At 33.5% G+C, this 23,981-nt stretch overlaps 1 protein-coding gene across 3 annotated transcripts; it reads left to right on the top strand.

The window, feature by feature from the left end:
• The first annotated feature begins 1,708 nt into the window (after positions 1-1,708).
• On the top strand, positions 1,709-16,834 carry LOC147079331 (DENN domain-containing protein 1B-like). Of its 3 annotated transcripts, XM_085940929.1 has the most exons (10): positions 1,709-5,075; positions 6,079-6,535; positions 7,046-7,303; positions 7,597-7,696; positions 8,053-8,165; positions 8,406-8,513; positions 8,626-8,778; positions 9,001-9,113; positions 12,646-12,839; positions 13,763-16,834. In XM_085940929.1, exons 6-9 carry the CDS (start codon positions 8,493-8,495, stop codon positions 12,725-12,727), a joined length of 369 nt encoding a protein of 122 aa, XP_085797055.1. In that variant the 5' UTR covers positions 1,709-5,075; positions 6,079-6,535; positions 7,046-7,303; positions 7,597-7,696; positions 8,053-8,165; positions 8,406-8,492; the 3' UTR covers positions 12,728-12,839; positions 13,763-16,834. The 3 variants fall into 3 exon arrangements, with proteins under 3 accessions (XP_085797055.1, XP_085817042.1, XP_085796428.1); XM_085960916.1 differs by lacking the exons at positions 8,626-8,778; positions 9,001-9,113; positions 12,646-12,839; positions 13,763-16,834 and having other exon boundaries at positions 8,406-8,432; XM_085940302.1 differs by lacking the exons at positions 1,709-5,075; positions 8,626-8,778; positions 9,001-9,113; positions 12,646-12,839; positions 13,763-16,834 and having other exon boundaries at positions 5,900-6,535; positions 8,406-8,432.
• Positions 16,835-23,981: the final 7,147 nt, after the last annotated feature.

Here is a 23,981-nt window from a genome sequence, read left to right as displayed (position 1 = left end):
AGATATACGAAATTCCCCAGGTTGAGTATCGCTGGTTTAGCTGGAACTCTCAATTTGAAATTGGAATTTTTCGGTTATTATGTTTTTGGTTATTTGTTATATAAATAATCACGTGGAGCACCGAGAAACGCGAACGTAGGAAATGTAATCAAAGCAACAGATTTGAAGCCAGAACGCGATCCGCCATTTTGTTTTTAATGTTGCCAATAAAAGAAAAAAATAATGAACTTATGTTACCTATACAACCAGTACGATCGTTCGATTCGAAAACCTAACTGCTTTAAAACGGGAATGGGACAACTGGAATGGGGGTCAGGACATTTGGGCGCCGCACTGTCGATTGAAATAAAAAGACGTTCGTTACGATTTCCTACAAAAATAGACTCAGTTTCTATTAACCGTTTTAATTAAATTTTGTCTTAATGGGGGACATGCTCGTCGAAGGTCAAAATTGAGTTTTTATTGTATTTTCAAAACATGATCCTGGACACTCCTTAAACGTTGTAGATAATCTATTTATATAATTTTGAAGCCTTATTATCCTTTATAGTTATTTTAAACATTTGATGACTGCATAAAGTATTTTTGTTACATAAAATAGTATTCTTTTAAACCTCTCGCTCTAATGTTTTAGAATATAGTCATATTTCGGTACATAACTGTGCAGTGGTGTTTTTGTGATTTTTTACGTTTATTAATTTTTAAACGCATTTATGAAACCATTAGTATAATTTATTACGAGATAATTTTTGTAAAATATTCACGATAAAAAATTATATTGATAATCTCTGTGATCCCAAATTTGACAAGAATTAGGCATGTTATTATTCAAAAAATCGGCAAGATTAACACATTTGAAGATGATTCTAAAGATACTTATTATAAGCTATGTCTTTGACCATTCAAGTGTGATAAAGATCTTACGAATAATGATTGCTTTATAATAACTATTGACCTAAGAATAAGGTAGTGTTTTTTTGAAATACGCCATTTCTTTTGTCATTCCCTAGTGGTTAAGCTACAACATACGGCCGTAGCCATAAATTGACAAACTATAATTAAAGAAAACAAACAACAATCATTAGTCTATTAGTTTGACAGACAAAAAGCAGTGATGTGGTTTTAGATTATATTTTAGTAGTAATTAGTGAGGAAATATACATTTAATTCTAGTTAAAACCCACAGTACGCCAATGTGCATCTTACAGATTTGAATAGTTTTATGGAATATTAATTTAGATTTGTGAAATTTCGATTATATAGAAAGTATTAAGGCCATTGGACCCGTTTTTTCCTGTCTTCTCGGAATCGCGGAAATGATAAGCATGTTTAAAACGAATTGATACACAATAAACTCATTATTTATTTAAAATCTAATAAATAGTATTCAACTAAAACGTTCTGTGTCATTAAAATTTTTCGAATCGCTTTACTTTTTAAAATAAATGACAATTAGTCAGTCCTGTTTTCGAAATTGGTCAAAACGACTGTCACGCCACAATGAATGTTGAGCTTAATAATAGTTTTGCAGGTATATATTGTATCAAAGAAATGGGTAAAACAATACATTTCATTGATTAACTCACGTACTTTTTTTAATTTCGGAAAAATAAAGATTTTAAAGCCATTTTAGTTTGAGTATACATCAGCCAATTTTGAATGATTTTTTCTCACTAAATAATATATACTGCACAATAAAAATATTTTTTTTATTATAATATAACATTCACGTAATACTATAAATAATAATTAACAATGAAAAAATAAATAAAACCCCATACATTTGGTATAATTAGTGACGCTGTATTACTAAAACACGTCGTACATTTTCATGTATTTATCCTGTTTTCAGACGTTTTAGAAATATAATTATATTGCAGAATTATTAAAAAAAGGCAATTTGATTGATTGATCCATACAGTTTTTTCATTCTTTCGATATTAATATAGTTAGTCGGCGACCAACTGGGACGCAGTGAGGACGTGTTTTTTTTCTTCCAGAATTTAGTTCATCGCGGAATATTATTTTGACAGACGTAATATTTACATAACAACAGTGTTAAACAAAACTTAAGCCAGTCACAGGGTTGCCACATATTTTATAACGTAGCTTGCGTGAATTTCTTGAAATCAAAAATATGTTTATTAGATTTTTGTGCAAGTTTATTCAAAAAATAATTTACTAAACATTCTTTGAAGGTAGCTTCGTATTATACATGGGAAAATCATGAGCGGTACATTAGCCAAACCATGCGCTGGTCGCCGTCGAAGTGGAAAAACATCTCAAATGATTGCCCAACGGTACAATATTATTTTGTATCTTCAGATAATCATGCCTTTCCGTTAGCAATTTATTTTATGATAATTATTATTTTTATAATTATTTTTATAACACACCCATGATAGCCACGCGGCGTAAGCGTAAGTCGTGGGTCCCAGGTTCGAATCCTGGGTCTAACAAGTACACATATTGTTTTTCAATTTGTGTATGAGTCACAAGTATGGATCTAATAGGTTGAGCAAGTGGCTGACATACATTTATCGTAAAAACAAAAATCTGTCAATACAAACCTCCACTCTGTGGAGGCCCATATGATCCTATTAGGATCGGATACGGTCGAAAAGAATATTATTTTTTACTATCCTACAGTGGAGTAGTTGGCATAGCGCAGTGGGTGTGGGTTCGAATCCCACGTCTGGCAAAATTACATGTTTTTGCAATGTGTGTTTTATCCAGATTAACTACCATTCCTCATAAAAAGTCTGATAGTATAAGCCTCCATATGCTCCGCTGAGGAGATAATGGTATTTAATGTAACATAGTTCGTTGCCACCGGGGCATTTTAAATAATGTAATAATTAACGTGATATTTGCCATTTAAAAATTAATTGCGCATAATGCGCATTCCACTTCCCCGGTGCCAATGAGTTAGTTATCTAGCCGCAAACGCATTATTATTTTATATTAATTAAATGTTAGAAATCAAACATTTAAAAAAAAATCAGTGGACAACCCTCGTCCAATGTTGACATAATTAATTCTATTATTATCGGCCCATATTCATTATTATAGGCCGGCCAGGTGTTATCAATAATTATAATCATACACATTAAATAGTTTCTTAATTTGGATACCTATAAACAATTTTTGGATTGATTTAATTTTTAATACGTGTATTGTTTCAATGATATAAATAACACATATTTCACTTCCCGTTTTTATTTATTATCTATACTTACTATAATTTCGAAAATATATTTGGATGTTTGTACCGTTGTGTCGGTTTTTGTTTATAAAAATCCACAGGCGCAGTCGGATTTCGACAACATTTGGAGGGTAGACGGCGGCTGACGAGCCGGAGTGCGTGGTGGAGGTCTCGAATTTCAGATTGAACCCGCCTCTTCTTCTTCGTTACATACATATTAATTACATATTAATACTATTTATAACGTTTGTATATTGTGGATTCGATTTTAATTTAGTGTTTTTTGTTTGACCTTTACTCCTATTAGAATTATTTTCATATTGGCATATTGTATTGCAGATATTTTAGATAAATATATCCACGAAGCGACCCTGTGCGAAGCCGGGTACTTCAGCTAGTGTTATAATATATTGTTTTATTAATTTTATACTTTCATTTATTTCCGAAATGTGCGTCTATTGGGAAACCGCTTCAAGATTTGGATGGACGCCGCATTGTAAATTTTAATTTATTTTTTAATCGCCTCATTGAAATATCAAGTCATTCAATTTTTTTTTCATGACTATGGCAAATTTATTTATATTTTCCGAAGTTAGAAGAGGATCTGTATCTGAATTTGTTATTAAGTGTAATATGTGTGACTTATCTTTTACTCTCAGTACGGATGAACCTAAAGCGAAGCAAAAAGGGTTAAACGTATAATTTGTAATGAGCTTATGAAAATTATTAAAATTATATTTGTTCACACTTTCGTTTTTTTTTGTATTCATACACACCGAATTTGCCGTGGGAAAATTATATAATACATAAGTATATATATTTCAAATACCTCAGAAACCTACATAAGTATTAGATTTTTTTTTGAAAAATATTTGCACTGAATTTGATCGTACAATATGATAGGTTCAAGAAAATGTATCACTTTACAAATTCAGCATATCAATAATATGACGTTCTTATTTGGAGGTCTACTATTTTTATTCTTATAATTTATTCTACCTACTACCTACAAAAATTTATATAATTTGTTAGGAAAAAAATATTATTTATTAAATAATACTTTCGAAACCCCTGATTTCGCTCAAACTTCGCTTAGGCGGCAGACAGCAGCATATTGCACGTGTACATTAAAATGTTATAATATAATACTTCTATATACCTATACAATAACATGTTTATTTTGTTCCAATGCTTGTCGCTTACGTCAAATTTGATTCTTGCAAATGAACCCATAAGCCTTAAGCGACATTATAACCATTTTGCCGTAGATGGCCAGCAAGATGCGAAAATGTATGGTGACGGATATAAAACGCTATTTAAAAACGATATTATCTATGATTGTGTCGAGTTTTATCAGATTGTGCCGGATTCAAATGGAAGTAGATTCGGGACTCCAATAATTGAAGTGAATTCCTTTAATAATCAACAAAATGGTATTTCAATAAAAAAAATGGTGCGTTTTCCAAAATCTCTTAGGATAATAATATATAGGAGGTAGGAGATAATAATATATTATAGGAGATTATTATTATTAGGAATAGGATAGGAAAATATCACAATATTGTGAAATAACATTGTAATCAACCGTTTTATTACATTATTTTACATTGGTTTGATGTTAATTGCTGAGAAAATTGTGAACATAGTATTGTGAGCCACATATCTTCAGTATGGGTTCGTGTAAAAGGTGATTATTTATCCAATAACAGTGCGTTACATGAAAGACAATATGTGCCGCTAGACCGCATACTTCATAATCAAATATTTCCTTTAATTTTCAGAGAAGTCGTCCAAAATTACTTTGAATATTATGGTGAAATTGCTCCGCCGCCATCTCAGACTTCGGAGCCCACAATGACGCTATAAATAGGTAGGTAGGTATGCGAAAATAAGGAACATTTTTCAAAATAACGTTATAGATAACAATATTTTATATATAAAATTGAGCCGTGTTAACTAAACGACATTGTTATAATTTCAGATAATTCCGACTCAAATTTGATCAATAAAATAAGAAATACGAGTGAAAATGGCTTGGATGGCTTTTATTTACTCTTTGATTAGTGATTGTTCTTATAAGATTGTAATATATATCCATAGTCAGTATTCCGTATCCGTATTCATTTAATTAAACGTATAATAAATATAACAGGCTCCAGTTTATGAGTCCCACGAAAACATTTCGCTTCCACAAACAAATGGCCCGGCCAATAAAACCTCGATAAAACGGCTCACACTTATTGAAATTAAATGTCACTGATTTTCATTAAAATGCCACTTTTCCTACTTAAGATTTACGTTCACTAATCACTAATCAAAGAGTAAATAAAAACCATTCAAGCCATTTTCACTCGTATTTCTTATTTTATTGATTAAATTTGAGTCGGAATTATCTGAAATAATAACAATATCGTTTAGTTAAAACGGCTAAATTTTATACAAAAAATATTGTTATCTATAACGTTATTTTGAAAAATGTTCCTTATTTTCGCATACTTACCTACCTATTTAGAGCGTTTTTATACAAAGGTTTAAGCACGAGTGTCTTTGTGTCAAAGGTTACTTTATAATTATTTAAATTTTATGAAATGCATTGGCGAACTCTAATATACTATACTGATTTTGAAAACGGCGAAATTTTAGTAGGTTTTTGAAAATTTTTGAATTTTATTCATTGTAAAAGATTTTTATATTTGTACTTATTGTCTACGCTTATAATAGAGATTTAGCCATATAATAGCAATTTTTCCATGATTGTCTATGCTCAAAAAGTGTCGCTTAGATGCTTTCAAGTATTGAATAAAAAAATCTGACGTTTCTCTGCAGTGTACTCTCGGTAAATTGAGCCCAATATTTTAATAACAAATTTTCAGGAATCTCATACAGCATTTCTCCTTCATTCTAACGAACGTGGATGCCAAATTTACATATGGATATTGCAGGCACGATCCGCACATCGACAATGCCACCGTTTTCCTCTCGTATATCGAAAATCATGATGAGTTTTACAAGTAAGTTCACTTCACACTATGATTATTTCAGAAGCCGTTATAAATCTCAATTTCTGTGACCTACTTTGATGAATGAATGTTTTGTTACTGTTGAATTTATTAATGATTTACCTATTGAAGTATTTGCATCATTTGTATTATTCTTTTCAGGTATTTGGATGTGATTGCTTCGATGAATGGTTCGGACCCCGCCGATTCGGCTGCACCTAGCAGGGAATACGAAGGAGAAACATTTCAGCTCAATCACTACCTAAAGAACATCCGGGCCACAGCCGTTGATAATTATATACCACATGAACTCCCTCGCATTCCTGAAAAAGTAAGAACGTTAATTATTGCCATATTATTATTTGCCTTACTCCTATGTTTTAGTATGTTAGTTTTATATTTAATATTTACATTTCAGTCATTTCAATTTTCTACATTCCTATGATGTCACTGACTGTGATTACTGATTAATTAATATTTATCTTAGCGAAATTGCATCTGCGATATTTCATCATTAATGTTCTTGTCTCTAAATATAGCATTAACGATTATATTGACATTGGACTCGTGAATTAAATTATTATTGTATTAGCTCCTGTATGGTTTATGATTGTTGATTATCATATTATAAATTTTCGCAAAAAAATATGAGAAATTCTTGTCTTGGCTATAAATATATTTATTTTCATAACTGTGCTTGTTCATGTTTATCATGACCGTTTCAATGAATATTTTATTGCATTACGATTAACGATGCCAGTTGTATTTATGTTATTATACGATTCCCTTGGATGTTATTAACATTCACTGTACCGTCAGAAATTCCTTTAATTCTTAACAGCGAAACCTGACAGACTACTTTGATGCGGTGGATTCGCGAGCCATGGTCGGGATGCTGGGAGCTCTTCTTCACGAGCGACGTATCATCGTGAAGTCGAAGAATCCGACTCGCCTGTCGGCTTGCGTTCAGGCAGTGAATGATCTTCTATATCTCCTTGTTTGGCAGCACATTTTTATTCCTATCCTGCCCGAGTCTTTGGTCGGCTATCTTTCGGCCCCCGTGCCGTTCCACATTGGCGTTTCGGAAGCCATGTACTCGGTACGTATATAATTTAATTACTCGTGTATACATCTGCTCAAAACTTTTATTAATTCATTATATTATATTAGGTTTATCTTATTTGAATAACCTATAATCTCACTCTGTACGTAGCTAAATAATTAATTTATTAATCGGTAGTATATTCGGAAAACATCTTATAATATTTTTTACTGTCTTTATATCGTTAGAATTCATTCAGAAAGGCATTTATTTTTCTGCGGTTAGTATTCGTAATATATAAAATTACTTAAAAAATGTTTTCTATACCATTTTTACTGCATACTTTCCAGAGGTTGTCGCCGCTTGAAATTGGCGAAGTGGTCTTGCTGGATGCTGATAGAGGTATCTTCATAACACCGTGATGATCTGTCTTTGCTGTCAGTTGATATGGTAAGTTCTCCTCAATGTGGCGTACAAACGCAATCCGATGGAAAACGCGTGGTATTCTCATTTAATCTGTCGCATCAGGAGGAAACTCGCCCTCTCCGACCTGATCAAATACCAATAGTTATTCTACTTTTCATCATCTTTGGAATTAAATTTTGTGGCATTTCGATTTATTGTAGTACCTATAAACACTTTATTGTACAGCCCTACTTGCCCATATGGATGAATTGAGATGCTGCCCATTCTTGAATCTTGAGACCAATTTCATCAGATTGCTTCAGGAGCTCGTCTTGTACTTCATGATAGCATTATATGATTTCCTATTTTTATGTTTAAATATATTATGGTTTGGTTTCTAGCAATTTTCATTGCACCGCAGCATCAAGCTTCCGGAGCCGGGAGAAGATACAGTCTCGAGAGCTTTTCTGAAGACTATTGTGCAAATCATCGGAGGATACAAAGCTGCCATTAAGTAAATATGATTTTTTTTAAATGTCATTATCAGTTCTTTACATAGTTAAATCTCTAGCTGAATAGGAAATTTTATGCATAAATCTGTCGATTCAGTGTGCTGTTATGATATTTTCCCGAGATTTTGAGCGAACGACCGATTGTCATCAAAGATACTCTTGCGATGCCTCCAAATATTGCATAACACATCTTCCGTTTCTTATTCAGTCTGAAGTTGTATACCTTTTCCATTGTTTTTCAGGTATAATGAAGGAAATTTAATCTTCGACAGAGATCTATTGTCAGCGGTTGCAAGAATTTTACCCGCAATTTCAGAACACAACTGTTAATGACGCAAACATTCCAACAGGTATTATTATCATAAATATACATTTTACTTCCATCTGGAATTGGTCTATTGTTTTTTTGAAAAATTAGGGCTATTCCACTTGTGTTCACACATTCTGTATTTTGATTTTTAGTTTATCGATGAGCGTCTGGCCCGTATCGTCGATGGCAACACTCACTCTGATGAATTCAAATACGCCATTTGGGAGTCCTCACAGAACTCGTCGACTGCACGTCGAACACAGAACAAACGACTATCAGCGGTCGTAGACACAGAGGTAGAATGGGTAAGTCTGCAAATGCCAATGCTTTTTATAAGTTAACTCGCATGTGTTCAGTACATGAATGCATCACTTTCCACAGAGACTTTCAATACTCAATGATTAACTATGCATGGCTAATGTGATTCTAATCTGATAGATTCAGTCTGCGAGCCCGGTGCACGCTGAAACTATTAATTCTACTGCGATTGTTTGTTATTTAATGCTTAAATGAATTTCTTTTTATAGGTTTGCCAAGGCGGTCGTGAGGTCATGCAAGCCATCCAAGATATCAAGTCTCGCATAGAGACGGCATCGCAAAATGCCAGATCCAAATTAAGAATGAAGAAGAATATATCCAGGTAATTGATATCACACTTTACAATCAAATATGCGATCATATCAATGTAAAATCGATGTCAATATCGCAAAATGCCAGATCCACATTGATAATGAAGAGGTCGTCATCCAGGTAGTTGAGTGTGATCAATGCACTTTACAGCAGACACGGGCAATATCCTGAGATAACCCCCAGCCCACTGAGAGAACGGAACAGGAATGTTTTTCAATAAAACTATTTCGAGTCATATATATCGTCCCCTTATTGCAGAACTAGCCTAACTGATTTTTTGTGATTTTTTTTTTATTTGATAGAAAAATTCCTTTTTTGATTCTCTATTTGGAGTCCGAACAGGCGTATCTGAATTATCAATATAAAAAAAGTTATCAGCTTAGATCATTCCAAGCCTAAATTCAATCTTAAAAATATTTTGGAACTAAATTAGCCTAACTGACGTTAAGCTAGTTCTGCACGCAAAAGTACACTTACACGTTGGCAATATCGCCTCTTTCTATTGCAGTTAGGATTTATTTGTACTAGTTCGCTGTCAATGTCAACTGCCAACGTAATTACGCTGATGCTGTAATTACCGACAAGTATTGCAATTATTCTATGGACCATCTAGTAGCTCCTTCCACATCTAATTCGGTTGATGATGATGAGATAGTTAACACATTTTCTACCGAAATCAGTGGCATGACTGGAGTTCAATCAACACCAAATCGATTGATCCCGCTGACTCCAAATAACGAAGGAGAAATCAGTGCCACAGTGGCCCACTTTACATTAGAACAACGAGGTAATTATGAGTTTTATTGATCACTTTTACAACAAAAATAAACACTTTCTTGACTGAAATAAGAACTGCAATTTGCTTCTATCCCGCACATTAGCTTAATGATGTATATATTTTCAGACTCTGTAATCATCGACAAGGTTTGCAATAATTTTATGGATGATCAAGAGGTTCTTTCGACATCTGATTCCTTTGATAATGATGGGAAAGTGGACCCATTTTCTACCGACAGTGGACCAGACTATGAACCACCACAGCATTCACTATCATCACACAGTGATGAAAACTCATCAAATGGTATTGGTAATATTGTAAATCGACTTTCAGCACCTGTCCTAGAGGTGTATAACTCAAGTCAAGCAGGGAAAAAAAGACTAGGAAAAGACATCGTAATGAAGCTCTGTAGCGCAGAAATGTAATAAAAAAGTAGCGAAATTCTGGAAACGAATTTATAAACTGGAAAAACAATGTAATATGTGAGCGTCAAATGAAGGAACCCTCTCCTCAAACATGCAAATTTGGTTGTTCTATAAAAATTACCCAAGAACAGAGGGCTGCAATATTTCATCAGTTTTGGAATTTAGGTGATATAAATAATCAACGTGAACCGTTTCGTTGAATTTAATAAAAAAAAGAACTACAATTGATATAAGTGAAGGTCGAGAAAGAAGTCATCGTAAAATGACTGACAACTCAAATTTTCTTTCAGAAGATCTTAACAAGATTAAAATATGCCAATTGTTTTTAAACTCATTGAGCATACGTTATCAAATGGTTAAGACTGCTGCAAAGAATTCATAACACCTTAATTCAAGCATGGTTGCTGATGACAGCAGAGGGTCGCAGAGGATATTTGCGGTAAGCGACCACATGAAGCAAAACGTGAGGGATCACATTAACAGCTTTTCTACAGTAAGCAGCCATTATTGCCGAAAAAAGACCACGAAGCAGTACTTGGATGCAGCATTAAATATAACAAAGATGTTTGACCTATATAAAAAGGACTACGAAGAAAAAAGCTTGACAGTAGCCATTGCTTCAATGTACCTACATAGTGTGACTTTTTCTTGAAATATGAGCAGAGCAGTAATGAAGAAAAAGATATTATGAAAGCAGAATATTATGATACTCATTTAAAAAATAAAGAAATTACCCGAAAGTTAAAATAAATGTCAAGGAGCAGGCAAACTTAAATAAAACGATCTAGGATCACAACAAGGTCATTGTTTTATGTGGCATGGATCAATTGGAATGAGAGGAGTATGTGAAATTTGGAAGCTGTGTCTTTGATTTCATCAAACAACAGGTATCGGAAGGGATAAAAGAATTCATATTTTTTCAGATAATCGTGCTGGAAAAAATTGTATCCATTTCATGTACTGCATGTACATGTTCTGTGCCGCCAATTTCTCTTGTAAAATAACACATATCTTTTCAGAAAAAGGTCACACGCAGAATGAAGTTGATTCGATTTATAGTGTTATTGAAAGGGCTGCCAAGAAAATACCAGTATATACACCGAGCTAGTGGTATTCAATAGCACGATCAGCATGTAGGAAGAGACCCTACGCCTACATTGCTTGAAATCAACAACCAAAAATTGGGATTAGGATGAACGTGGAATCAAATTTTCTTGGCAAAAGATAAAACGAATCTCAGTAATGCCAGAAAATCCACACACACTCCAAATCGAGTACAACTTTGAAGATTCGCCTGCACCAGTTAATACAGCTGAGCGTAGCCGTGGACCACTAATTCAAAAGATAACTGACTTCAAATTGATGCCAGTAAGAAGTTCGGTCATACCAATAGCTAAGCTAAAACATTGTGACCTAATGTATCTTTGCCCGGAGAAAATAATCCCTGTTGACTACCATTCTTTCTATACAGGACTGATCACCTCACCACAAGAAGTGAATAGGGATGAAACCGACAGTGATTAAATTAAAAATAGTGCTTATGAGTAATAGGTTTTATTGCCTTTTCATTTATATAACTTTTTGAACCTTAACTTTCATTAATAACTACAGTATATTATAAGTACCCATGTTCATTGAAGTGTTTGGTAGATTTTGTGAATAAAAAAACTATGTCGTGAGATTTAATTTTTATTTTGTAGTGCTATACAAATTTAGCCTAACTTCCTAATGCGCTTAAGGTTTTTTAACTTAACCATTTTTTATTGCCTTATGTTCGCGTTCAAATACCTTAACTCAATTAAGATAGTTCTGATCTGAATTATTGTAGTACAACTATATCGTAATAGTTATGCAGAACAAGCTTAACTCAAATAAGATAGTGCTGATTTCAAATACTGTAGTGCAAAAGTAGCCTATCTGCATAAAATATGTGACGGAATATACTTTTTGGTATTTTTTTTTCACATAAACAAAGCATTTAACCAATGCATTATCATATATTTAAATCAATTTTTTTATATTTACAGTTTTCAAATTAATGACAAAATAAAGTTTAAAAGTGCTCTCCTGTAAAATGTCTAAAAATCAGTTAGGCTAGTTCTGCAATAAGGGGACGATATATACATCTAATTACACCTACTAACCTCTTCACTTTAATGTCCGACAAGCGGGAACCTAATGAAAAATGGGTGATAGCAATAATTACGGATGTTGCGGGGTAATTTATAAAAATACAACAGATTAGCATAAATTCACAGTGATAAATTTATATCTTTCTTTGCAAACCATCTTCTCGCCTCTCTGGCGATGTCGATTTCGATGCCTTGAATACCTTCCAGACGCTTGACCTTACTGGAACGTCATCCAATCCAGATGTCACCCAATTGCTGGATGTTCAGGGAGCATCTTCGGACGTCTTGACACAGTCACTGGATTTCTCCACAATTTCCACACAGAGTTCTCCTAACCCAAGTCTTGGATTGTCATGTGGGTCTTCGCCTCTGTGGCTTTCTCCTCAACGCGCGTGCCAATGGTAAATATTATAATTAATTTTAATTTTTTAAATTTTAGTCATAATCAAAGATGTTGAAAACAAACATTCTTCTATAGAGATGGAGCCTAAATGTATGAAATTGAAGTACGATCTCTGGTCTACTGATGCAGTTAGCCACAGGTAGAGTTGGGTTTCGGGAATTTCCCGATGGGAATTCTGGAGAATTGAATTTTTTAATATTTCGGGAAATGGGATTCGGGATTTTTTTATTATCAAATATTAATTGAAAAAACGATTTTCTATATGAAAAAAGTGTACAGAAACACAAAATATTCAAAGACCGATCGGGGCATTTAACACAATTAAACCAACGTCGACTCAAAATGAGCGCAATTTGTGCAAAAAGGAATTTTGTGTCTCAAAACTGTACGCGATTATCAGACGCAGCGATTGACAGTCTGTGTTTTTTTTTAATTCTATTTTAATAAGTAATGTTTTGAATTATTTTTGTTTTCCTACCTCTATTTTGTTTGTCTTCCTACATAATAAAAAAAACATATTTTTTTGGAATTTGTCTGTTTTTACACTGATTTTAGCATTTTTACATGTTTTTTTAAAATTACCCTATATCTCGAGAATTCTCGAGAACTATTTTCTGGGAAATCCCGAATCTCGAGAATTCTAAATTTCCTCATTTCGGGAAATCCCGAATCTCGAGATTGAGATTTTCTCGGGAAATACCCAACCCTAGCCACAGGTGACTTCGCATACTGAAAAGTCCATCCACCGATTTATGTTTTAATTTGCATATAGAAAAGCATGTTTTCTGAGACTTGCAATTGCCCTAATGTCAATTAAAAGATATTCCGCTTCAAAATTTTGCACTGCAACACTTCATCTAAAATATTATTTTTGCCAGATCTATAGAAATGTCTTAACACTTCATTCTCTTCAATTTGCAGCCCAACAGAGTCGAATCTCACCCGAGATGATGATCAGTCCACACCTGCGAGGCAGCGAGATACAGACCTTTTGAGGAAGTACAGAAGAGATTTTGAAAAATGGAAAATATCCCACGACGACCAGTCCGCCTTCGAATAGACCCATCGCACACTTCAGAATGAAATCGGCTCACATGATCTTTAACAATTCCAGTGATTTATGATTAATTTCCTATTACTGATTTTAAGATGTTTGTTTTTATTATTCCAGTGTGTTGCCAATGTGTTGTTATATTTAATATTCCCAGAGCGTTTGTTCCTTACTGAAACTGCAGTCACTATGTTTTCTGCCGGAAGATTTTTTGTCTTTGAACGGTATTTCTAATTTGTTTCAGAATATTAAAAAAATGGGAATTTGTTCTATTTATTATGTAGTTATTGTAGGTCTCGTAAGAAAATGACTGATATGTAAATTCAGCTTTTTGTCTTATACAAGCTATACCAGCTAACAAAGTGATGTTCTACATAAAAAGATTCAAATTCATATTATATTTACATTTTTCGAGATTATTTATTTACAGTTATTTAATAATTATTATAACCAAAGTTTATATTATATAGGAATGCACAAATAAGACTGTAAGGCTGTGATTTGGGAACATAGTAAAATATAAAATATTTAAAGGTTTCAGGCAATAAAATTCAAACTAAATTCTGGAATAGAATGAATATTTAAATAATATTACCCCCACGATTTTTATAAATACTACTTAATATTAGGCCACAACACGGGTTCCCTATATTCTATTGATTTATGAAGAATTCCATACTAATTTATAATTTATTTTATTATGTTATTGTATACAAGAATCTTTGCTCAATATTAGGGATAATGAAATTGTTATTGTTATTATTGGTTTTCCAAACATAGTGTTTAAATTATCAATATTTGTAGAAACTAGTCACTATGTTTTCTGTTCGGAGATTTTTTGTTTCTGAACAGTTTACTAGTTTTGAAGTAAAAAATAGGAATTTAATCAATATACATAATTATATCTACGTGGTGAGTTTAAGAATGTTGATCTAGTTCCATTAATTAATGCATATTGCATACTATACTATACAACTCTTTTTCCAATGAAGTGCATGATGTAATAATAGTATATCTTGATAGAGGATGAAGGACTGATACCGTAATAATGAAAAAATTAATATACATTGTATTAGGTAGCCAGTAAATATACGTACTTCCATTTCCGAGATGTATTATTAAATTTATTTATATTCAGTTATTCTTATTTAATCTATACCAAAGTAATGTTTATATAGAAGAGTAACATTTGACGTTCTTTTCTCTTGTTGTGTTATTTAAAAAATGTATATTGTTAACACATTGATCGCCAACTAGTTTTACATAAAATAGTTAAAAAATGATTATTTGTTTCTTATGAAAGAATATAATGTTTTTTTTTCATATTGATAATTTTTTACGTAAATATTGGTTTTTATGATGTGCCGGCTGACATACTCCTGGAATTCCCGTCTTCAATGGGGAGCCGGAATAAAGTTTTGTAGGCCTAAGCGTGCAGCTTGGTCACATAGTCAATTAACAAAATATGAAAGGCTTATGACGTATCACTTGGCTATCTGGATAAAAAGAAATAGTTTGTAATAATATGTAAGATTTTGTTTTTTTTAAGTTTGAAAGAGATGGGCGTAAAAGATATATGAGTGGAAGAGAGTTAGTATGAAAGTTCCTTTTGTAGCGACTGTACCACTCACTCAATTGTCAAGTGAGATTTTTTTTCTTTTATTTAAAAGCAGTCGAAAAAAATACGAGTGGCGAGCGGACGCAAATTAAGTTCGCGAACTCGCACCCCAAAAACAATAAAACTAGTGTCGGCCATTAAAAAAAACTAGAATATAAGTGATACTATGATATAGTTAATTAAAGAACGAAGTTTAAGGAACTATAGAAACGATAATAATAAATATCTATGTCACGGTTTAACATAAGTTTCTTTCTTGTAAAAAACAAAATAATCATAGAAAAATACAAAGCCACGTGCTTACAAAAAAAAAAACAAGGACTTTCATTTAATTAATTTTTGTGAATCCTGAGTTCGATACAGTTCTTGAGCTAGCCCCAGAACTCGGGATATCTCACGGCCACATGTGTCCGTCGCGGCGCCAACAAGTTATTTTATTCTATTGCGCCGGGCCGGCCATTTCGCCGGTCACCTGTCCATATGTGTTGACGAGAGCATGGTGCCATTTCGCGGTCGAATTATATTTAGATTTAGATAGTATAATAAATAGAAAAGGCACAAATACGGAATAAAAGTTTTCAAATTGGGTAGTATAATACCTGGATACACATAAACTGGAAATATACGTATACATACCTTATAATGGCCCCCTTAACGTAATCCAATGCCGGTCACCGGTGACCCCCAAGGCGATGAACGTGTTAAGAAAGGTGTGTACACTGTACAGGTTCAATGAAAGACCAAAGATATCAAAATAATAATACTCACATTTGATGACTGTGATTTAGTAACTTAGTAAAAAAATATAATTATGAACAAAACAATAAATTGAACTGATAGATTTAGAGAAATAGCAGTATTCTGCTATTTCTTGACGTGTCAATGCGACTGTTTTTGAGCTTCGTAAAATCAAATCACTAGAAATATTGATGCATATTAGTATTCAATCATTAGTATGTACATATAACCAATTAGTAAGACTTATGGGCTGCTATCCAAGGCCTAATAATTATAAAACATATCTAGTTTGTGTCGCTAGTCTGAGTTACGATAAATAATAAAGAAATGGCTTCACATTGAAGCAATTATTTTGTCATATATTTAAGACTGTCGTTGAGTCAATTAAAGACAAAGAAATTTGCACTTATACTGCATTACATGAATACCTCTATGGGTTTACCGAGTGTTTATTTGAAAAGTACTGTTATTTGTCGATTTATAATAATTTTTTGTTGAAACTTACCACAATTTGAAACAGGAAAGATGAAAGAAGAACCCATTGCGAAATGAATATTTGTATGTGCCAAAACTATTAAAAACCATGATCAGCAAATACGTTGTTTTATTCAAGTATCCATATTGTTCACAAAGACATCTTCCCATTAAGAAATTTTCATGTAGACTTTCTCCTTATGTTGTTAAGGGCCCACATGCTCAGCATAGGTCAAAATAAAGCTTTTATGGTATTTTCAGAGCATAACCCTGGACATTCCTTAACGTTGTAGATAATCTATTTATATAATTTTGAAGCCGTATTATCCTTTATATTTATTTTAAACATTTGATGACTGCATAAAGTGTTTTTATTACATAAAATAGTATTCGTTTAAACCTCTCGCTCTAATGTATTAGAATATAGTCATATTTCAGTACATCCATGTGCAGTGGGGTTAAGGTTTATAAATTATTAAACGCATTTACGAAACCATTAGTAAAATTAACTAATTAATGTCAACATTATATTATAGTGACATATTTACGATAAAAAATTATATTTTATAATCTTTGTGATCCCGGAGAATACTTGGACCCGTCAATGAGAACCACCGGTGGCGCATCCGCACAAACGCTGAGCTCTTCGACCGATACCAACCTAGAATCACTAATATTCTGAGGTCAAGAAGGCTCAGATGGGCGGGCCACGTTGTACGATCTGAAAGATCTAGAACTCTCTATAGGATTTACAAAGGCACACCAGCTGGCACTCGACCTCTTGGCCGCCCTCGACGGAGATGGGCGGACAACATTCAAAGGGATGCGGAAAGGCTGGGGATAGTCAATTGGGAAGAGAGAGCGCTGGACAGAGATGCCTGGAGAAACGTTGTGCAGTCGGCCATGGACCTGAACGGCCCCTAGCGCCAGTTTAATATAATATATTTGTGATCCCAAATTTGACAACAATTAGGCATTTTATTATTCAAAAAATGGGCACGATTAACACATTTGAAGATAATTCTAAAGATACTGATTATAAGCTATGTCTTTGACCATTCAAATGTGTTAAACATCTTGAAATGATTGCTTTATAATAATTATTGACCTAAGAATATGATAGTATTTTTTTCAAATACGCCATTTCTATTAGCATTTCCCAGTAGTTAAGCTACAACATACGGCCGTAGCCATAATTGACAAACGATAAATGAAGTAGGGAGTATTCTATATATAATTTTACACAATATGTATTGACCTATAAATTCCAAAACGCGACAGAACCCGACGAAAAAAATTATTTTAAGTCTCAATTTATTACAAAAAGCGCCAAGTCCGTGTTTCATATTATTTAAAGCTTGGTTGATTTCGCGCATGTTTAAGTCAACCAATAAGGGAACGTTCAATATTAAAAAGAGCATCTCCCATGCTGTAGCATCGGGTAAACTCATGACAGTGCCACGGAAATATGTGCCTTATGCGGAGCAAATTAAAAAGTGAGGTACAAATAGCGCTATGTCCATTTTTATTTTGCCTATATTTATTACATTTAAGAGTTTATCGGCTGAAACAAATTGCCATTTGGTTCTAATTTCGACATAGAATACAACGGAAAAATAATAATAATATAAAAATAATTGATGTTTGAAACATAAAAACGTTGTTTCCCGAAAATATTGAATTGTGGACTTGTCGCTTTTTGTAATTAGACGCCTCATATTATCTTCATTATTTATTAAAAATACTACAACATACATTATTGACTACACTTATTTTAAAAAGAAATGTCACTTGTTCGCAATGTCACGATGGTAATCCAAAGATCGATTGTCCTGATCATTTACATCCTTCATTATTCTATGTTCTCGATCGATTGTCGCCTTAATCCGTTTTAGGGAGGGTTCACCCCAAAGTACATAGGTTGCCATTTATATTTCGGGAATTTGCAACACTGGTGTTGCTAGGTGCAATTTGACTTCTGTATTTTAAAGTTTGACATTTTTAACGGCAAAAGTACTCAGAACGTTTTAACAAACGGACGCTTTTTGTTTTTTTTAAATTCATTTGAAAAATTTATCTCGGCCAAAAAATGGAATTAACTTTGAATTTTCTTGCGATTATTTTTAACAATTTTCGACGTGGATTAACACGGGGACAGTGCATCGCTGAACTTAATGTTTTATATGGAGATAAAGAACCATCAAAAACTACGATTTAGCGAATTTTATCATGGATGTCGTTCACTCACAGACGAGCCGCGTGAAGGTTGTCCAAAATCAGTTGTTTCTCTAGAAAACATTGATGCTGTGCGTGAACTGATAGTGCAAAATCGTCATGTGACATACCGTGAGAATGAGGCATCTTTGGGCATTAGTAATACTAGCGTGTATATGATCTTGCATGAATTTTTGATGTAAGGAAGCTATGTTCGCGTTGGATCCCGCATAATTTGACAATCGCACAAAAAGAGGCGCGTGTCGATTGGTGCAATGAAATGCTCAAAAAATACGATCGAGGTGCTTCAAAAATCGTTAATAAGATTGTTACAGGTGACGAATGTTAGATCTATGCGTATGAGCCCGAAAGTAAACAGCAGTCGACCGTATGGGTCTTCCAAAATGAGTTTAAACCAACAAAAGTTGCTCGCGCTCGAAGCACTTCATAAATTTAAGACGTTCATACCCTAACATTTCAAAACAAAGAAATAGTATTAAAACAGTACCTATATAAAACAAGGAAATAGATGCAGTATTAGAAAACAGTATAAAATGTAAATACAAAAATTATAAAGTAGATACATAGAAGTACACCGAATGACCTAAGTAGACCCTAGTTGGTATGACCAATGGCAAGTTAGTTCTGCACCTTGGGAGAACAAACAACAGATGCTCCTGATTTTTAAGATAGTTACACAGGTCACAGGTATAGGGACACAGGTCAATACAAGCAAAAATGGCAAAGTTCTTATTTACACCATGTATAAGTCGGAAAAATACGTAGTCAAATATTAAGTCTTCAAGTGTTTAAACAACAGTACGTAAGCATACCTACGAGAAAGCTAGTCGGATAAATCCACGGATAGTATCCATACAACCTCAAATAACGGAGTCCCAAAATTTCTTTTGAAATCGCTCCATCATAAGGTCGTACTTCAATTGATGCGGGGCCCAACCACTCGACCCACTCTTTTCCACCGACAAAGGATTTTTAATACCGTAACATCCGAAAAGTCCTGGGAAGTACGTAAGATGAAGCACAATATTTGTAGGTAGCGCCTTTTTACAAATGATAGCCATATGGCTATTAAATGACAATTTACCAATGACATTAATATGGACGAATCATCTGGAAAAGAAAATGACACTCACTTTATTGTCGGGTCTGCCGAATGGCATAATCTGTTCTAACGCCATTACAATAAAGGTGATATTGCTATAAATTCCTGATGCTTTTTGTTGGTCTGCCGAATGGTTCGGTCCGAACGGGTTCGCTCAAATCAACATTGACATTATAAACACTGCTCTAACGCCATTACAATAAAGGTCATATTGCTATAAATTCCCGATGCGTGATATCGCATAATGGAAATTGCGTAACGTCTACCTATACATGCGAATGCGCGAAATTACTTGCTAGCTACTGTATTGAGTGCGTCGTCCATTAATAATGTCATTACAATTTACTATCAAACATAATACCAAGATCCCTTACAGATAGTATTCTTGAAAGAACTCTGCCATGCATTGAATATTACTACCTAGATTAAAAAAGGACATTAGGAATTTCTCAAATTTTTCGCTACCTATTTTTTTGTGAGAAACAAAAAACCTATACATTTTTAATAGTTGATGATAACGCGTACTATTATTTTTGCCGAAATAGGTACTACAGTTCCTTAGAGCGCGTACTGCAGTGGTGGCCAAACCGTGGCGCATTGCATCTTTGCGCCTATTCTTTTGAAGTAGGCGCCATAACTGAATCCATCTTCATATTTTCAACATCTGAGTGCTCTCAGTTCGTCATACAGCCTTCTTACTCATCAGTTCGTCCCATTTTTTGACAGTTTAGGATTAATTGTACGATGTGAACAGTATGTGTGTGTGTGTATGAGAGTATTGGCATTTTTAGTTGATAGTACTAGCCATCTCGCATTTGAGGCGTAGAGTTACAAAACCCGCTCTGGGCGATTTTTCAAAAGAAATAGTTTTGAATGTACGCAGGAGCTCTTTCCTAAGATCTATCTTCTGTTCTAGGTGAGAGTTTTAAATTCCGCTGTTTCTTCAAAAAATCAAAATAAATATCGAGGTGACAGACTAAACCCACTCTGAAAATAAATTTGTTCTGGTAAAACCCTCTCTGTGTAACTGGCCAATCAGACGCCGCCATTTTAATTATTACTCTTCACGAATGCTTTAATCTTCGTACTAACCGTCAAAACATTAAGTGAGGAAGGTCGTAATTTTGCTCCGACTATTTTAGGTAATTTGGGTAATTAGTTGGGTGAAGACCAGTACTTAATTCCACTGGGTTTTTTCATGTATGCTATTGATATTATAAAGTGTGTTATTGTTACTCTAAATAAATGTTAATGCTTTGTACCAACAAAAAGCATTTAATTTCAAGACAAGTACATACCACTATTTAAAAAAAAAATATACATACCAACATAACAGCTAAATATGTAGGTGCAATGCGAAAATTATACAGCTGCCAGTAGGTAAGAATGGCTACAAAATATTTTCTAGACAAAGTAAATTCGAAAACATAATATTACATAATTAAAATAAATACGGACCACTACTGAACTATCATCTCCTGTTGACAATGTACCACTGTGCACCAAACACCGCTCTTTTTAAAAAATTCCACGTCAAACGCCGCTCTGTCAGGTAGCGACTGACAAAGACCGCTCTTTGGTCAATTAAAATGTATTCATTTGAATAAATATGGTTTATACATTAGATTTCACATCTCATTATACTTTTCCGTACGTAAAGGAAGAAATATAGCATCTAAAATTACACTTAAATCATCATAATATGCCCAAAACAGTTTTTTGTGATATACTCAAAACTCAAAAAAGTCTCTAGAGCGGGTTTAGTAACTCTATGCCTCATTTATAAACCCATTTTCACTTAATGAACAAAATGTAATGCAGATGCCTAGTAACATACAAATGGAACTGATTGATTTAAAAACAAATTCATTACCTAGGTATTAAATAAATTTGATGAGCTTTTTCCAGATCAAAATGCTTCAGGCATAATTAATTTCTGGCGTTCATTACCCTCTACTTACCCCTTACTCTCAGTAACAAATTTAACACCAAGCATTGACAGACTAGCGAAATTTCTCAGAGCTCTCTCTCTCATCAGATCCAACAACTGTGGTCCAGAGTTATCTTCACCAAAGGAGACTCTCCGGCAGCTGTAGCACCATCAGCGGGGTCCACGACAGCGATCACCCTCTCGTCCAAGAGATCATTTCTGAGTATTGTAGATTGGTGCTCCAATAAACGTGTAATTTTTGAACTGGCATAAATTAGGTAAGTAATTAATTTAATTGCGTGATTGAGTTATTCCTTTCCTCCCATAAGCGAAGCAGATCCTACCCCTATCCCTATTTGCCAACCCAACCGTGAACGTAAGAAGGTAGAAAAGGTTCTCGAGTTGTATGGCGCATCTGAACTCGTCTGTGAAAAAAATTGGCGCATGGTATTCAAAAGGTTGGCAACCCCTGGCGTACTGTATTTCGATAGCAAAAAGATGGCAACACTGTATGACAGAGATGAAAGATTCATAGAGGTTCATTAGCATTTAGTAATGCATTCTAACGTTTGAAAGTATGTATAAAAGTTGATAATTTGAAGTTGGGTCATCCAACGTTTAGCTGCATCGACCAAATTAAAACTGGAATTTACATGCACAAACGAATGAAATCAAAAAAGTTGAAAATAATTCTAAGTTGGTGTTCCATAATACAGACCTCGATACAATTTTGTGTTTTTCGAAAATGGCAACATATTATTTAACGATTGTTAACCTTCAAATAATTATAGTGATGGGCAACTACAAATATTTTGTATCTAATCAACACTTACAAATACTTACAATATATAATATGGATGTAATAACAATATGACATAACCAAAATAAAACTATTGAATTTGATTTGCTAATAAGCGGGATTAAAGTAAAGCCTCTATAAAAATGTTGCAACAGAAAATAATGTTTGTTAGAAATGACTAGGTACACAATTAATCGAATAAGTAGGTACCTACCTAACATATTTATAAATAAGTATAGATGGCCGAATAGTATTGAGAACAAGCCCGGGCCCGAACAACCCCCCCCCCCCGCCTTCTGTGCGCACCTGAGTCGATAAATATTTGTCGTGTTTGTAACACATAAACGTACGATCCGTAAGATAATCAAATTTCTGCGATTACTACGGTTATCCGGACAATAGAATATTTTATAATTCTTCAGAGCTATCATAACTTGTTTTAAAGTTTTGTATTATCTATAAATAAAACAAATTAATGTACAGTATTTAGCAAACAAGATTTTTACTAAAAATTACTTTTCAACAAAATAAATCTGAGTTCTTATTGATTGTGGTACACACTCACATCGAGAACGGGGTCATATTGAGTAATTAGCATGCCCAATGGCGCATTTTGATAAGTCATATATTATATTGTACAATAAAAAATACACATATATTGTACTGTAACGTTGTAAAAAATCCAATCGACGAACATAATACAAATAAATAATGCTTGATTATTTTCTGTTTCTTGATATTTTCAAAAAGTTTCAAATAAGCAGGAAATCAATCAATTACATATACTCATATGCCTAGGAGAAAATATATTTTAAAGTTCTATAATTTTACACAATTTGCCGTTATAATTTCTTGATATTAGACATGTTAGGTATATTATTGGGCGATAAGAAAAACCCGAACCTATTTTGGAAGACAACAATTTCAAAACCTGTGTTTGAAAAATTTAGCAAACCGCTATTTCGACTATCTTTGCTTAAACAGATGACTGTACAACTATTATCGTTAACAATAATAATTTATTACAAATCAAAAGCAAAACATAGCCTGTTTAATGGTTTAACTGAAACGAGATATTGGCTTTTGTGATGAAACATAATAATTATTATTGTCTTCAATTATTATAAACCGCTAGTAAATAAATTGACATGGGATATGCGACAAATAATATCCTAAACTCAAAAAATTTGTAT

This window comes from Rhyacophila brunnea, unplaced genomic scaffold, assembly GCF_057557595.1.
Source record: "Rhyacophila brunnea isolate RB1 unplaced genomic scaffold, BYU_Rbru_1.0 scaffold_1, whole genome shotgun sequence".
Classification (NCBI taxonomy): domain Eukaryota; kingdom Metazoa; phylum Arthropoda; class Insecta; order Trichoptera; family Rhyacophilidae; genus Rhyacophila; species Rhyacophila brunnea.
This window is presented reverse-complemented; position numbering and strand designations above follow the sequence as displayed.